Source organism: Dermacentor andersoni, chromosome 1 (genome assembly GCF_023375885.2).
Source record: "Dermacentor andersoni chromosome 1, qqDerAnde1_hic_scaffold, whole genome shotgun sequence".
NCBI classification, from domain to species: domain Eukaryota; kingdom Metazoa; phylum Arthropoda; class Arachnida; order Ixodida; family Ixodidae; genus Dermacentor; species Dermacentor andersoni.
The window spans coordinates 281,661,102-281,677,456 of record NC_092814.1 but is presented as its reverse complement, the minus strand read 5'-3'; the positions used below and the strand labels follow the sequence as shown (position 1 = coordinate 281,677,456).

Genomic DNA, 16,355 nt, shown 5'->3' with positions numbered 1-16,355 from the left:
AAACCGCTGTCTATCCGTCTCTGCCGTTGTTTTCAAGTACACATAGCGACTGAAAAAAAAAATCGAAAGCCGGAGTGCCTGACTTTTTCTTTAGCAATTATGTACGAAGGAAGTAGGCACAGGGAGAGAGAGAAAACATTTATTTGGACCATTGAGGTCGTTGCTCCTGAGGTCGAGTGGTTGGTGTCCTCATTCCAGGAGTCCGCTGGTCATGGCTGCTCGACGTACTTGCTGGACGAGAGCTTCTTGTCCCCCCAGGTCATCGCCGGTCAGCTGTACCTCCCACCGCTCAAATGAAGCTTGCCATCGGCAGAATTGTCACTACTTGTAGTACACTCGTCCTAAAGATACGTCCATCCACGTTAGCGGGAACGTGCAATTTGTGACGAAGAAGAAGCAGAGAAGAAGAAGAAAGACCCACGAGCGTAGTGTGGGCGTGTTCGGTGTCAGCTGCTCAGCGGACACGGCAAAGACATGGCGGACCAGGCTTCGTCAGGACCGCGTGGAGCCGCGGCTGGCGGCTTCGCGGCGTCCGGCGGCAGCGTGCGACCACTCAAGGCAGCTTTGATGGCCATCTTCTCCTTGTCCCTGGCGCTGGCAATCGCCCTAGTAGTCGTCTTCACAGTAAAGAACATTCACAGGCCCAAGTTCCACGGCGAGTTCCAGGCGGCGCACCTGTTCTCGTGGCAGCGGCAACGCTCGGGATTCATCTACACATGTACCTCGGAGCACTGCCTCAAGGAGGGCGAGCAGCTTCAGAAGCACGTAGCCTGGACGCTGGACCCGTGCGAAGACTTTTACGACTACGTTTGTTCCAGCACAAAGCCGGCGTCATCGGTGCGCAAATCGGCCGTTCGGCACTTTTTGCGTGAGATTCATGACGTCATCGACAAATACTCGCGTCTGGGTTGGCTCAAACGGACTCGACTAACCGCTCAGGTGTCGTCCTTCTACAAGGCCTGTAAGAACGGCCATTACAACTCCGTTCCAGCACAAATGGAGCAGACACTTGAATTTCTCAAGCTGTCTGGGAAAGACGCAAACCTCGAAGAGGGTCTTGCCTCGCTGGTCAGAATCCTGCAGGTATTCCCACTTGTGCACGTATCCGTGACGAACAAGGCCAAGAACAGTCGGGAATGCATCGTGCTTAGGAGGCCCAGATCATTTGACGGTGACCACATATTCGACATCCCTAAGGCCTTCTCGAAGAAGTATGTCCCCTTTGTCAAAGGTCTTCTCGGTTCCGAGCAGGCGGCACACAACGTTAGAGAAGTCGACATTTTTCTCAAGAAATTCTCGGGTTTGTGGAGCGAGGGCTACCAGAAAATATCCGAGTACGAAACAACTACGATTGACGACCTCAGGGCGAATGGTTTGGACTGGAAGAAATTCTTGTTCAAGCTAATCGAGTCTGCACAAAAGGACCACTGCGTCGTCATTCGGTCCCCAGATTACTTCAAGCATCTTGACAAGATGCTCCAAAAGTTCACCACCACTCAAGTCAGTGACTTCGTTAAGTACAGCGCAGTTCTCCATCTGTATCCCTTCGTGAAACTTCAACAGTCTGCCTCGACAGCGGCCTTTCAAAACACCAGCCGGGAGATCTGCTCGCTGCTAACTTACAGAGTATTCAACTACGTTTTCGTCAGACATTTCAACTCAACTGTGCGCCTCGATGTCATCACGAGTGCTGGAATGAAAGAAGCCATCTTACGGAACTCGTACAGGTGAGTCAGAAGGCGAAGCACGGCACAGCTTTTTAGTGGGCACTATAATTACCAGTAGCCACGTACGAGCCTCAGTTGCTTACGTGGATGGATTATCCACTTTTTGTTAAGGCACGGTGTTGAACCAGAGAAAGAAGAAGGATGCGATCGAGCAGGTTAATAAATCTACTGTATGTGTAGTTTGTTGAATGTCGCAAACAAAAGCGCAGTACACCCTCTATGCCTAAATCACGCGTGAGGTAATTTGGGAACCTAACCTCAAATTTCGCGATTACGACATTTTGTCTAAATTCAATGTTCTGTATGGAATCACAATTAGGTTGAGGGTAGATGCTAACTGCACAGTCGACAAAGCACATGCCGTTCGTGCAAGCTCAGTGTTCCGATTACGCCCGAACAACATGTTAGCCAGTCTGTGTCATGTTACAACTCTCCTGATAATTACGCAGTCAACGTTCTGCTTAAATTTTCACCAGACAACCAGCAAGTGCTCCTATAAGGGGCATTTGTATATTGTCCATTAGTTACATTGTTCTGATAATTATATGCCCTTGTTAGTGGTTGGTGCCCCGTCGCTTGTGCAGTAAAGTTCGTGCCGTACTCCAGATTTCTCACTTATACCTTGTGTTTCAGCGAAGACTGGTTAATTGTTTTAAAAGAGACAGATGAAAAGGTTAATCTCTGGTGACACGTTATTCCCGCCAACGGAAATCACAAACATAATTTGCCGTGATAAAGGAATTAAACTTTATGGAAAATTTCGCAATTGTGGAACTGAAGCCAGCCGGTACTCGAGGCAAGTTCACTTGATCCGTATTCCTAGACTATCACCATATGTCACCACTTATGGGTGTCCGTCCGCAAACTTTCGGCGAAATAAACTAGCGTTTCACCTATTTTCACTTATACTACAATCTGCCTTGAAATACATCATTGAGTCTCACGGCAGATTTTGAGTACAACACATTTTGAAGCTGGTGGTAGTCTCATGACTATTTCTGAGCGTACACAATTGTATTAACCGACTTTAATTTCGCAAATATAACATATGGCTGACGTAGTAGTTCAGCGGAAACCCGCAAGGTGGATAGAAGTAATTAATAAAGGGAAAATCAGACATCCACCCGATCGTAGCAATAGCTACAAAGGAAACCCAAACGGGTTCCTCGAAAGAAAAGCCTCAGAGTTGAAGAAAAATTCGTCCTGGTCCGGGACTCGAACCCGGGACCACCGCCTTTCCGGGGCAGCCGCTCTACCATCTCAGCTAACCAGGCGGCTAGCAGATGGCAGGGCGAAGTCGAATTCGTCGACAACACACGAAGCAAAGGCAAGTGATTGACGTAGAAGTTTCCTTTGTAGCAATTGCTACGATCGAGTGGATGTCTGATTTTCCCTTTATTAATAACATATGGCTTAACGAAAATAATGAGAAGTTAATGCGCAAATCTTAGTTAATTAAGGAGCTTATCAACAGTGACAGAACAGTTCTGATATACGCATGCGCGAATAATGTGTTGCCGAATAAATAACACCTTTAATATGCTACAGTGTTTTTATAAAAACTTAACTTTTCACTGAAGGACTACGGGTTCACTGCTTACTTTCTTGCGGCGTGATGTTGAACCTGTGAAGCGCTGTGTGCTTTTAGTGGTAGTCGAAATTAGCTTCTGTTGTACCCACGCAGGAGCGTGTTGGACTCCGCCGTCGAGATCCCTATGACTACAGTGAACAGCATCGAGGACGAGATTATGTCAATCGGGCCCACTTATTTCAGCTTGATGGACGACGTGGATGCCTACTATTCTGTGAACACTTTCGACCCAGACGTCAAAAACATGCTTCTATCCTATGTGAAGGCCAAGGCTGCGCTGTCCGAGCACTATGTCGCATCTGTGCTTAAATCTGGAGAAACCATTCTGGATGGCAACCTTGAGTTGACCTCACAGTTTGACCCGGACACCAACGTTCTTACTGTGCCCCTTTCCATCGCGCCTCTCGTGCTCAAGGGCCGCGAGTTCTTTCTCGAGTCGTCAACGGTGGGTTTCGTGATGACGCGCTTCCTCTACCACGTGTTCCAGGAAAAGTTCCTCTTTAGCGCTGACGCCGAGACGGAGGCGCTTCAGGGCGTCAAAGGTTGCCTGGAGAAACAGTACGGCTCCTTAGAAGTGGGTCCGTTTAACAAGTCTCTGGACGGCCAGCGGACGCTGCGCGAGAACATGGCGGACAACGTGGCCGTAACTGTACTCCACAGGGCCTATCGGACGTCACTGCTGTTCTACATATCGACCATGGACGCGCTAGGTTTCCAAAATGTGTTCCTGCACTTTGAGAACCTCCCTAGCGTGAGCTCGGAACAGCTTTTCTACCTGATGTTCGGCCAGTCCTTCTGCGACCCAGACGAGGACATCGAGCGCGTCATCGACCACGCGACCTGGGCGCCGGCAAAGTACCGGGTGAACGTGCCCCTTAGCAACTACGAGCCGTTTTCCAAGGCCTTCGAGTGCCAGCCTGGAAGCAAGATGAATCCGAAGAAGAAGTGCCATGCCTTGTAACCGATTTGCCACGACAGGGTAAAACTTCCATACTTCCACTTGGCGTTTTGTCTCTCGACTTCATACCAAGGCGCAACATACACATCACAATAGTGTTTATATATATATATATATATATATATATATATATATATATATATGTGTGTGTGTGTGTGTGTGTGTGTGTGTGTGTGTGTGTGTGTGTGTGTGTGTGTGTGTGTGTGCGTGTGTGTGTGTGTGTGTGTGTGTGTGTGTGTGTGTGTGTGTGTGTGTGCGTGTGTGTGTGTGTGTGTGTGTGTGCAAAAGGTGTCGCAGCTCTACTTTAGCCTTTGCTTCTCCGTTTTTTTTCTTACGAGCAAATCTTTAGGGTTGTTCATCTCGCGCCTATTTGCAGTAGTAACGACTTTCTGTTGCATCTAAGATTTATAGCTGCTGCATCCTCCGCTCAGAGGAAAAGACAATCCGTTGAAATTGAGTATTGGAATTGCAATCTGATCTAAGACGACAGGGCGTATCTGTGGCCGAATTCACAAGCCTTTGCCTCCGTAAGGGGCATTTGCCCAATTGGCTAACCGCATTCGCTAATACGTTCGTAATCACGATAAGTACGTGTCTTCATCGTCTTGCATACGGCCGTCTTCCATATACACATACCCATAATCTCGTCATTATCCTATCGTTTTATCAGCCAGTGCTATGGTATCATTCAAGTCCTAATTCTGTCCATGCCATGTATCGGCGGACGGAATTAAGACAAGACGGGGCATGACGGATACAAGCACTTATTCCCAACAATGTTTTCATTATTAGGAACCACGCATATGCATATATTCACAAGCGCACGTGATAAGAAATCAAGCTGCCATGTGGCCAACTTGCCGAAAGTAATAAAGAAAGATGCGCCCGACACTTTCAGACCTAACCACCGGCATCATCATGATAACCTGTTCTGTATAGCATAGGCCATACACAATACGTAGAAAGCAGGCGCTAAACCCTATAGGACAGAAATGTCAGCCTTTATTAAAAGGCGGATAGCAACCATGTATGGGACGCCTCGGTAAACACACGGCCAGTGAGGTAGGAAGGTGACTAAAGGGGACCCAAAACATGATGATGCGCCACTCGTGCATTAATTACGCATACACGCATAGCCGTCCCCCCTCCGCTGTCTATGACGGGATTAACGCGTTGGTCATGTAGCGCCGGGTATCACGCACACAAATTAAGCGGAACCACTTTGTACGGGAACTGTCAAAGATATGCGTAGCACTATGTCGGTTGGCGTGGTGCGGAATGTGTATGTTCGGCAGTGTAAGTGTGTCCGTCTCCCTGCTCCTACTCCTCACGCATATACGAGGGCGAATCCGAAAGTCTTTGCCCCTATTTCTTATTAGCCAAAATAAGGTACACACAGGTCATCACAAATATAAACCTACTATTCTGCTTACCTTGCACTATTTTTCCACTTAGTCCCCACACCAGTTCATACATTTGTCCCATCGCAGTACTAATTTGAGATGCCTCTGTGCCATATTGTCGTCAATCAGCGACGCACGCGGCCTCCCCGAAGGCTCATCGTGATGCAAGTCTTCGCGACCTTTTGCGAACTCACAACACCACCACCTCACACTTCTCAAAGCGAGACACCTTTCCCCATACGTGGGCTGCTTTTCCCTGTAGATTTGGATGGGTGTTCGTCCCTTGCTCTATAGAAAACGAATCACACTTCGTTGCTCGTACGCCGTGGACGTGTAGAGCACAACCGCCATCTTGAACAACTCCAGCAGCGCCATGCTGCGAAGCTACCGGCAGACAAGGCCGGGCCGGTCCAAGAGAGGTCCACCGCTGTGAATGAATATGTTCACTTCGCATTCACAGCCGTAATTTGGCTTTTAAAAAATAGGGGCAAGGACTTTCTGATTCTCCCTCGTATAAGTAAGGCGTACTACATCAGCCTAACCCCCACACGCATCATTTCAACTGAATAAGAATAGCGATGTGGGCGAGTTGGTTTAAGTTCATGGTGTAAATTTCTGCAGCGCGAAACACTGATCTGCATCAAGAATTATGCATCAAGAATTATGCCTTAAGGGCAAGTCTTTATCGCAATAAAAAAAATTAAAAAAAACACTGATCTGCGGAAAGAAAGGTAAAAAAGGACGAAGGAATGGCAACAGAAGGAAAAACACGACCGCTCACTACCAGCTAAGTTTATTGGTCACAAAACACACGCATATATACACAAGGTAATATGGTTATCGAACACTGCTTCAGAGACACAAGTCACATCGGTAGGTTAATAAACGAGCAGTAAAACTAGACAACATTAATAATAAAGGGGGAAAATAAGACATCCACCCGTTCGTAGCAATTGCTACAGAGGAAACCCATACGGGTTCCTCGAAAGAAAAGCCTCAGAGTTGAAGAAAAACTCGTCCTGGTCCGGGACTTGAACCCGGGACCACCGCCTATCCGGGGCAGCCGCCCTACCATCTGAGCTAACCAGGCGGCTAACAGATGGCAGGGCGAAGTGGAATTTGTCGACAACACGAAGCAAAGGCAAGTGTTTGACGCAGCAGTTCTGCAGAAACCCGCAAGGTGGAGAGAAGTAATTAATAAAGGGATCTTGTCTAGTTTTTTACTGTAGGTTTATTAACCTACCGATGGGACTTGTGTCTCTGACGCCCAGTGTTCGATAACCATATCACCTTGTGCTTGTGTGCATGTACGTGCGTGCGTGCGTGTGTGTGTGTGCGTGCGTGCGCGCGTGTGTGTGTGTGTGTGTGTGTGTGTGTGTGTGTGTGTGTGTGTGTGTGTGTGTGCGTGTGTGTGCGTGTGTGCGTGTGTGTGTGTGTGTGCGTGTGTGTGTGTGTTTGTGTGACCAATAAACTCAAGTGGTAATCAGCGCTCGTATTTTCCTTCTCTTGCACTTCCTTCGTCCTTCTTTACCTTTCTTTCCGCACGTCAGTGCTTCGCGCTGCAGAAATGTACATCATTATCATGCATAACACATTCCGCACCACGGCGACCGTCATATTTTTGATTCCGAACCATACCCTCCAATAAGGGTGTATTCAACCTAATCCTAAACTTACAAGAAGTCGTGTGGTCCTTACGGTATCCCGACTGTTTTTTCTCGTTCGATACTCTCTTTGGTGCTAACAATTCTAACATTCTAATCTAACATTAATCTAACAATTATCTTTAGAAAATCTCTCTCAACCACCACCCTTCCTCCCTCGTGGAAACTTACTTCAATTCAGCCCTTATTTAGGTCGGGTAACGTTCAATTGTTATCTAACTATAGGCTAATCTCCTAACCAGCACACTCATGTAAATTACTCGAACACATTATCTTTAAATATTTTATGGAATTTCTTGAAACTAACAAAATTTTATGCACTTTCCAGCATGGTTTTAGACATGGCCTTAGCACTATAACACAATTGACAGAATTAGTTCATGACATCAGCAGCCCTTTAGACATATAGGTGACCAGATTGATGCTATTTTTATAGAGTGTCTAACACCCTAAACTTATGCACAAGATGTTCGCTATACTAAAAAATGCATATTTGGTTGGCTGGATATCGGACTTTCTTTCCCAGCGTTCTCAATACGTATGTTTCAACTCTACTAACTCACCCTTGATGCCTGTTTCATCAGGGGTTCCCCAAGGCTCAGTACTGAGTACTCTTTCATTCTTGCTTTATATTAATGATCTTCCCGTACACACCTCAGTTAAAATACGCCTTCTTGCAGATGATTGCGTTTTATATCATGCAATTAAATCTGCTACAGATCATATTGTCTTTAACAATTATTTTGCTGACTTCTGTAACTGGTCCAAAGCATGGCAAATGAACATCAACTTTTCCAAAACTGTCTCCATATCTTTTACGACACTGATGCCCTTCCTTCTTTGTCTATGCCTTTAACAATATTACTTTAAATAGGGTCTCCGAATTCAAATATTTAGGTATCCTGCTAACACACGATGTGTCATGGTCGAAACACATTGATGTCACCTGTCACAAGCTCCTTAAAAGACTAGGTTACTTACATCGTACGCTACGTCTTGCTCCTCAAGAAACTGAACTTCTTACATATAAAACCCTCATTCGCCCCATCCTAGAATATGGCTGCGTTGTATGGAATCCAACCCGCCGTGGTTGCTCAGTGGCTATGGTGTTAGGCTGCTGAGCACCAGGTTGCGGGATCGAATCCCGGCCACGGCAGCTGCAATTCGATGGGGGCGAAGTGCGAAAACACCCGTGTACTTAGATTTAGGTGCTCGTTAAAGAATCCCAGGTGGTCGAAATTTCCGGAGTCTCCCACTACGGCGTGCCTCATAATCAGAAAGTGGTTTTGGCACGTAAAACCCCATAATTTAATTTTGTATGGAATCCATACGAACACTGTGACGTCGAAAAACTAAATCAGCGCAAAAAAAGGCAGTGCGTTTTGTTTGTAGGAGATATGACAAGGAATTTTCACTGTCTAAGTCTTACTCCTCTTGCAGAGCGTGGCAAACTTGAATGCCTAAAATTCCTTCACACGTTTATCAATTCTCCCCGCTTCTCCTCTCTAGATAACTATTTGACTTTTTCCAAACCTACATGTACGATGAGTCACCATGCGCTAAATATCTCAACCTTTTTTGTACACACTGATTCCTTTAAGAACAGTTTTTTTTTTCATCAACAATTGATAGTCTGGAATTCATTACCGGGCAACATCCGTTCACTATACCACTGAAACAATTCACGCAAGCTGTGTTTGTTTGTGCTAAATCTGTGATAAAGCTGTGCTAAATGTTTGTTCGTATGTTTGTTGTTCATTCCACTCCTGCAATATCCTCATTGAGGCTGCAGTATGTATAAATAAATAAATAAATAAATAAATAAATAAATCAATCAATCAATCAATAAAATACAATGCTACGCATATCTTGGACAGTTCCCGTTTAGAGAGGTTCCGCTTAATTTTCTACTTTTTAGTTTCGGCAAGTTAGCCAAGTGGCCGTTTGGTTAGATGAGTACGTGTGTGTATGAATAAGTATGTGGGGTTCTAGAACAGAAGAATTTTTGTCGGAGGTCAGCGCTTGGTGTCAGTCTCCCCTTTGCAGTCTTCCGTCCGCCAGTACGCTGTCCATTAACCGTACGTATACAATATAAGGTGATAAGTGCGACATATGCGCGTGACATTTTTGTAGCATTCCGAGTTAAACGAATGCACTCTGGCGTTGTTCATCGGTCACCAGCTGGGGTCGCTAACCGCGCTATTCGTCGGCCACTGGGTAATCTTTCGCACTGGCCCGCAACAATAACTCGCACGCGTGCACTTGCTTGGCGCGCCGTTCACGTAATTGCACGGGGTTTGACGAGTGCTTCGGCTGACGTTATCTGCGGCAGTGCTTGCGACAGCAACAATCGTTGCAGTTTCTGTCAAGTACCCTTCTCCAAAAAGTCGACGTCCATTGGATGGGGAAAATGATTCGGATATTTTCGCCTCGGCCTTACGCACTCCTATTCCCTTGTTATTTTTTTTTTTAAGTTCACGCGGTCAGTACGCCTGACGCTGTTTGCCGTGAAACGAGCGGTCACTGCTCGCCGACTTCAACGCCACTCGACAGACACTGCAACATCCGGGTTATATATATATATATATATATATATATATATATATATATATATATATATATATATATATATATATATATATATGGAAGATAGCTCCATGCTAGTTGATGAGCTGGTCTACTCGAAGAGGTGGACATTACTTACAAAAAAAAATTGCAATGCATAATCGCCTAATTAAAAAAAATTCACAAATTAAAAATTTAACTAATTATCTTATGGCCCATATTGCAACTTACAAATTCTAGCCATGTAGCTCGCAAGGCGCATCCACTTGGAACGAATTCTCAGGATGACACCTGTTTCGAGATGTTAATTCCCCCTTTGCGGAGAAATGCATTAGCGTTCCAGTTGCTTCCTAAACAAAACGTTGTTTTATACATTGAAGCGCAAAAGTAACTGGAACGTCAATGCATTTCTCCGCAAAGGGGGAATTAACATCTCGACACTGGTGTCATCCTGAGAATTCGTTTTAAGTGGATGCGCCTTGCGAGCTACATGGCTACAACTTGTAAGTTGCAATATGGGCCATAATATAATTAGTTAAAAGTTTAATTAGTGAAATTTGGTTAATTAGTCGATTATGCATTTCAATTTTTTGTGCAAGTAATGTACACCTCTTCGAGTAGACCAGCACATGAACTAGAATTGTGCTATCTGCCACAAGCAACCTTTAAAAATTTTTGAAAGTGTTCGCTGAAACACCCTGTATACAGGGTGTCCCAACTATCATGCACCAAGATTTAAGTGTCTGCAAATGCCACGTAGCTGGACTGAACCATGGTAATGTTGTTCGCCGTTGTTTGGAGATAGATGGATGGATGGATGCAAAACTTTAATAAGGTCCTGAGGTACGCGACTCAGCGCGCTGCGGGCCGCTCCCAGCCGCTCCCACGTTGGGACAGTCAGGCCGTGCCCGACCGCCGCATCGTGCACGGGCCCTCTGGACAGCCCATAGTTGCGCCCCGGCATCGGGGCTGTTGATAGCGGGGAGCCACTTGTCCTCATTGATTTGTTCTGTGCCTCGTAACGAGGGGCAACGCCAGAGCATATGGTCTAGGCTAGCGATGTCATTGCAGTGCCTGCAAGAACTAGAGAACTTGTTTGGAGATACTCAGATAATTTTTTGTGCGTTCTACCTAATTAGCATAATTATTCCAAATAATCAATCAACGTCTGAATTATTTTATTAGTATCAAAGTGTCAATGACATAATTGTAGAGCAACATAAAAACTCCTGATACAGCTTTCTGTTGCTCAAAACGTGCTACATAAAGGTGTTTCCCGAGCTTGAAAGTAGACCACGAATACACGCAAAGTGCCTCGGGCGGCCAGACCCGCTGCAATTTTGCGTGCATTCGCGGGCTCCTTTCACGCTCGGAAAAACACTTTTATGTAGCCCGTATTGAGCAACAGAAAGCTGTAAAGTTAGCAACAACAGTGAACTGTTCGCGATTAGTAAGAAAATTACGAATCCATGAGAGGGTTAGTGAGTCGAGTTTAATTGCTGAGAGCTTTGATATCAGGCGACTATGGGCTACACGATCGAATGCTTTGAGAAGTTCAAAAAGATGCAGTCAATTTGTTTATTACTGTTCATATCAAAGTGTAAGTCTGACGTGAATTCTAGTAGTTGGGTTTCGCAAGAAAATCCTTTTCGGTAACCATGCTGTTTCGGGTAAAAAATGTATTACATTCAAAATGAGAATATATGTGGGATGCGATAATGTGTTGCAACATGTTGCAGCAAATGGATGTTAGTGATATAGGACGGTAATTATCACTAGAACTCTTGTTACCTTTCTTAAAGACAAGAACTACTTTTGCTACTTCCAATCTGTAGGAAGCATACAGTTGTAAGGGATTGGTTAAATAGGCGTAGGAGAATTTTACTTGATACTAGTATCGTGTTTTTTAGTATTTTAGAATTTATACCTTCTATGCCAGAGGATGAAGACATTTTAAGGTTATCTATAAGATCGACTACGCCTTTTAAAGTGATAGTGATGGGAGCCATGTACTGGAAATCAAAATCGGGAACAAAAGGTATGTTACAATTATCTTCTCTTGTAAAGACGGATGTGAAAAATGAGTTAAATCCTGTCGGACATTCATTGTCAGGAATAGGTGCGTTGCTTTTATCCTGCAATGAAATATTACTGCACTTATTACTAGGGTTAACTATGTTCCAGAACTTTCTTGGATTGCTTTTAAGAATTCCCGGTAAGTCTTTCGAAAAATATTTATTCTTGGAGAATAACATATAATAATAGTATAATAACATATATATAATAATATATATAACGTCCGTGGTCGATAGAATTAGGGTGTCTCAATATCCTGCTCGCCTGCCCCTCCGTGCAGAGTGGCGACAACCGCGTCATCTGCTACGGCGTCCGCCATGTCAGTGGCCACTCCTCGGCAGCGCACGGCTGACGCGCGGTTGTAAAAGAGCTTTTCAAGGGCAAGAAAAGCATTTTGCGCAATAACACGATGCGCATAGAACCAGCATTAACCGTTAGCAGTTAAGCGATTAAACTGTTGGTCGCCGTGAAATTTTACGAAATTGTAAAATAACAGTTTTAACCTTTCTTTTTTTTAATCTTCAGATGTGGAATCGGTGTGCTCACAGCCCACCTCATACCTCTTTTTTCTTTTTTTTTCACGTAGGAGTGTTTTCACTTAGAACAACGCGGTCCGGTGCTCGTGCTCCCCGTAATATAAATCGCGAATAGGGGGACTAAACCTTAGCTTTTCTGACACTAAAACGAACATTTTATTGCCTTTGTAATCGCGCTACAGACTAGACGGGCAAAGGTCGCACATTGAGCTTTTGCACTCTAATACCCCTGACACACGGGCAAAAGTAAAGTCCTTTGCAGTAAACCCCCTTTTGTTACTCTGAAGGACCCTTTGCAGGAAGGAGTTGCGCCGAAGACACACGGCACCACAATAACTTCTTTAGGCGGTTCCTCAAATAAACGCTGAAAAAAAAAGACGCTGCTTGTTACAGCAGCAAGAGAGAAAACATTTTCAAGAAGCCGCGTATGTAGATTACATTTAGCGATTGTAGAACCTAAAAACATTCTTTCTTTTTTTTCATCGTCGATGGCTTATAATGTGCATATTCGTTTATTTTCTTCGTGTTTCTGCGTTCTTAGGAGCAATTTAAATTGGCCCAGCAACTATGGGCAGTCGGTGTTTTGATGTGCATGCAGTTTATTATGGTGCTGCCATGGTACTGCCCACGTTTCTGCCGTCCTTTTTCACGTTTGTGTTGTGATACGGGCGACGTGATGCGACCGTTTGAGAGTATAGCTAGAGTAAATCTTCAATGTTCGACAAATCGCACTACCGCTAAAAATTAAAACATTTTCGCAAGGTAAAAGAATAAAAGAAATACTTATGGGGCACCGTAGTTTTGTGACATGTTTCCTTCTTCTATCGACAAGCCGTGCACGCTTTTTGCCCTTTCCGCTCGAAAAGTATATGCGCGATCTGCTTTTCAGCAAAGGAACTTTGCCGTAAGGGAGATACTCCTTTGTCGTGTGTCACTGCGCTTGAACGCCTTTCCGGTAGATGTCCCCTTACCTATAAAGGACTTTAGAGCGCCCGTGTGTTAGGGGTATTAAACATTGAGGATTGAAATGTTGGTTAATAGAAGACTTCGCTTAGATGACGCGTTGTTTATGTCGCGAAGGTTAAAACTTTTTATCGCTTCACTTAGCGTATACGAAGGCATGAAACGGTTAAATAATTTAAATTAAATTCTGGGGGTTTTCGTGCCAAAACTACAATCTGATTAGGAGGCGTGATGTAGTAGGGAGCTCCTGATTAATGGCTGACCACCTGGGGTTCTCCAAACATGCGCCTAAATCTAAGTACACCCGCGTTCTTGCATTTCGTCCCCATCGAAATGCGGCCGCCGCGGTTGGGGTCGAACCCGTGACATCCAGCAGTGCAACGCCGTAGCTACTGGGCCGACATGAATGAGGTAAGACGGTAATGATTATGAAATGCTTCTTGAAGAAATTTCAAGCATTTGGTCAATGAAACAGCACAGTAAGCAACATATCTGAAGACAGATCTATACAATAAACAAGAGTTAATTGCAGAATAATCAGGAATTAATTAATTAATCCAGAGTCGCCCACTACGGCGTACCTCATAACATCGCCGTAGATTCTGGCACGTAAAACCAGATAATTTAATTAAATTAGTACTTTCGGCTCCAGTTTTACCGCTTTGCCCGTCGACGGATCTCGACATTGTTTGCCGTAGACGTATACGCAGCCCGACTCTGGCATAACTATAGAGATAACAAGCTTATCAACACTCCATCTCTGTTCTCGGCAAGCTTCAACACCTGAACGCACTATCTTGCTGAAACCAGCGGTCACAGCTTGCCTCGGTGGCTCAGTCGAAAATAGCATCTCTGACCAACCAGTGATTGCTTGAAATGCTCATCGCAGGATTTTAACACGCGCATAATACTCACACTGGCAGGTGGTTGCATATTGCCCCCCCCCCCCCCTTTATATACATATATATATATATCAAGCCTTGCTCCGTCATGCAAAATGCACCAAACAAGACAAATGCTCATTTGGGTTTTCGAAAAGTACACGTGGAGCATTGAATTCTAAAACTGGTACAGCGCAACATAGAAAGGAAGAAAGAAGCCGAGCCAGCCAAATGAAAGAACAGAATGCTGACTTGAATTCTGGGTTTTTAAGTGCCAGAACCACAATTGGATTATGAGGCACGTCGTATAGTGGGGGGGACACCGGATTAATTTTGACCACCTGAGGATCTTTAAACGTGCTCCCAATGCACGGGACGCGGACGCTTTTTTTTGCATTTCGCCCCCATCGAAATGCAGCAGACGTGCATCATTGGGAAGGCCGACATCAACGCTCGCACAACTTGCAGTACTGATACTGCATACACGTGAAAGGTCCGTCCGCTTATTTTACTTTATTTACACTCTATCAAGCAGGATACAGTAAACAAGAAAAACGTACCTTTTAGTTTTCCAAACACATTACACGTTGCTGAAAAAAAAAAAAAAGCCGGACTTAACGCTAGCACAAGTTTCACATTGCATGCATGTCAGGAGTTTCACGGCTACCCCGTTGTCCCTCGTGATTTGTACCGTCCACAAAAACCTTCTTTTCTAATCTTTATGAAGCAGAAACATTCTCGAGCCATTTCAGGAGTGGTTCCTGCACTGGTACATGTACCACTGGAGGAGACCGACTGATTGCCAGGACTCACTCCGCTCGGGCCAGCACATGCAGCCGTGTGGACGCGCCAACAACCGGCGGCGGACGCGGCATCGACCCCTGCAAAGAATGTTCTACATCCGCCCGGAGTCAGAATGAAAAAAGCTTGGTATCGGCTGCCTCGATATCCTCCTTGCGCGGGAAGGAGGTGCACATTGAGGCGCCCTAGCTCGGTATCCGAGCGTTCTTCTTTCTTTTTTCTCGCATTCGACCGTTATCGGAATCAGGGAGCGAAGGTCGTGGACTCCCACTGGTCTTCCCAGTGACAGAACGCTAAGTTCCGTGGCGATTGTAGCAGCAACATAATATTGAAATTCGCAACATAAGATGGTATTCGACTGCCGTTGCAAAACTGCGCGAGAACTTCGGGAGCAGCACCTGACTCAGCATTGTAAAGCACCTAATGAGGACATTGTGTAGGTATTACGACTCGTTTCGCAACGGCACTGGCAAACGTCATATGCATGCTTTAGATTGCAGTACTGCCCGCCGAATTCGTTCAGTGACTATGGGCTCCTGACACTGCCCAGGCGGCAGTATTGAGTCAACACTGGCACGGACGGTCCGGTCTGCCAACGTTGTGCTAGTATCTAAACTGCATGCGCGCTCTTGCTTAGAGCGACAGAAATGGCGCAAACTTTGTTTTGCTACTTCAAGCCAATAGCAGAATTATTAGTTGTCACGTACGACATAACAATTCGATAGAATCTGCGAGCACGACTGGGCTCGGTATTCGAGTAGCTCGCTCTACCGTGTTCCTGTTACTACGCTCTAGCGAGCCCTCAATTTTCGCTTACGTTAGCGTACTCAAAGTGATTAGCCGCTTTTCGAACTAATGCCCAGCGGTGTGTGCATTATGAAGTGAAATGATGAAGTATGCGCATTATATTCATGCCACTGAAATTTTCATGCATTTCGCTGGATCTATGCTACTGCAGCCACACTTTGAAGAAAGCGACATGGAAAACTGAGGTTTTGGGGCGCGTTAAGGTAGGCATAAATCCGTATTTTTGTAATATATGGCCGCCTCACGGTGGACTTCTGGCGCATTATTATTATGCATTCCAGCGCTATCGCAAGTCGGTGACAGGCATCAGGCTATCGAAATGTGTTTGAAAAATATGAGTGGAATTAACTCCCCTCGAGTTGCAAATCAGAGTAAATAAGTCC

The 16,355-nt window shown here is 45.2% G+C and overlaps 1 protein-coding gene across 1 annotated transcript; it reads left to right on the top strand.

The window, feature by feature from the left end:
* Window positions 1-257: 257 nt before the first annotated feature.
* LOC126548629 (neprilysin-1-like) lies at window positions 258-4,304 on the top strand. The gene is made up of 2 exons (XM_050196877.3): window positions 258-1,727; window positions 3,412-4,304. Exons 1-2 carry the CDS (start codon window positions 475-477, stop codon window positions 4,277-4,279), a joined length of 2,121 nt encoding a protein of 706 aa, XP_050052834.1. The 5' UTR covers window positions 258-474; the 3' UTR covers window positions 4,280-4,304.
* Window positions 4,305-16,355: the final 12,051 nt, after the last annotated feature.

What these genes read in the sequence shown, in the direction of transcription:
- LOC126548629 (XM_050196877.3), top strand. Translation starts at nt 475, where the DNA reads ATGGCGGACCAGGCTTCGTCAGGACCGCGTGGAGCCGCGGCTGGCGGC. An exon ending in ATCTTACGGAACTCGTACAG is followed by an intron (nt 1,728 to 3,411) that starts GTGAGTCAGAAG and finishes GTACCCACGCAG; the next exon opens with GAGCGTGTTGGACTCCGCCG.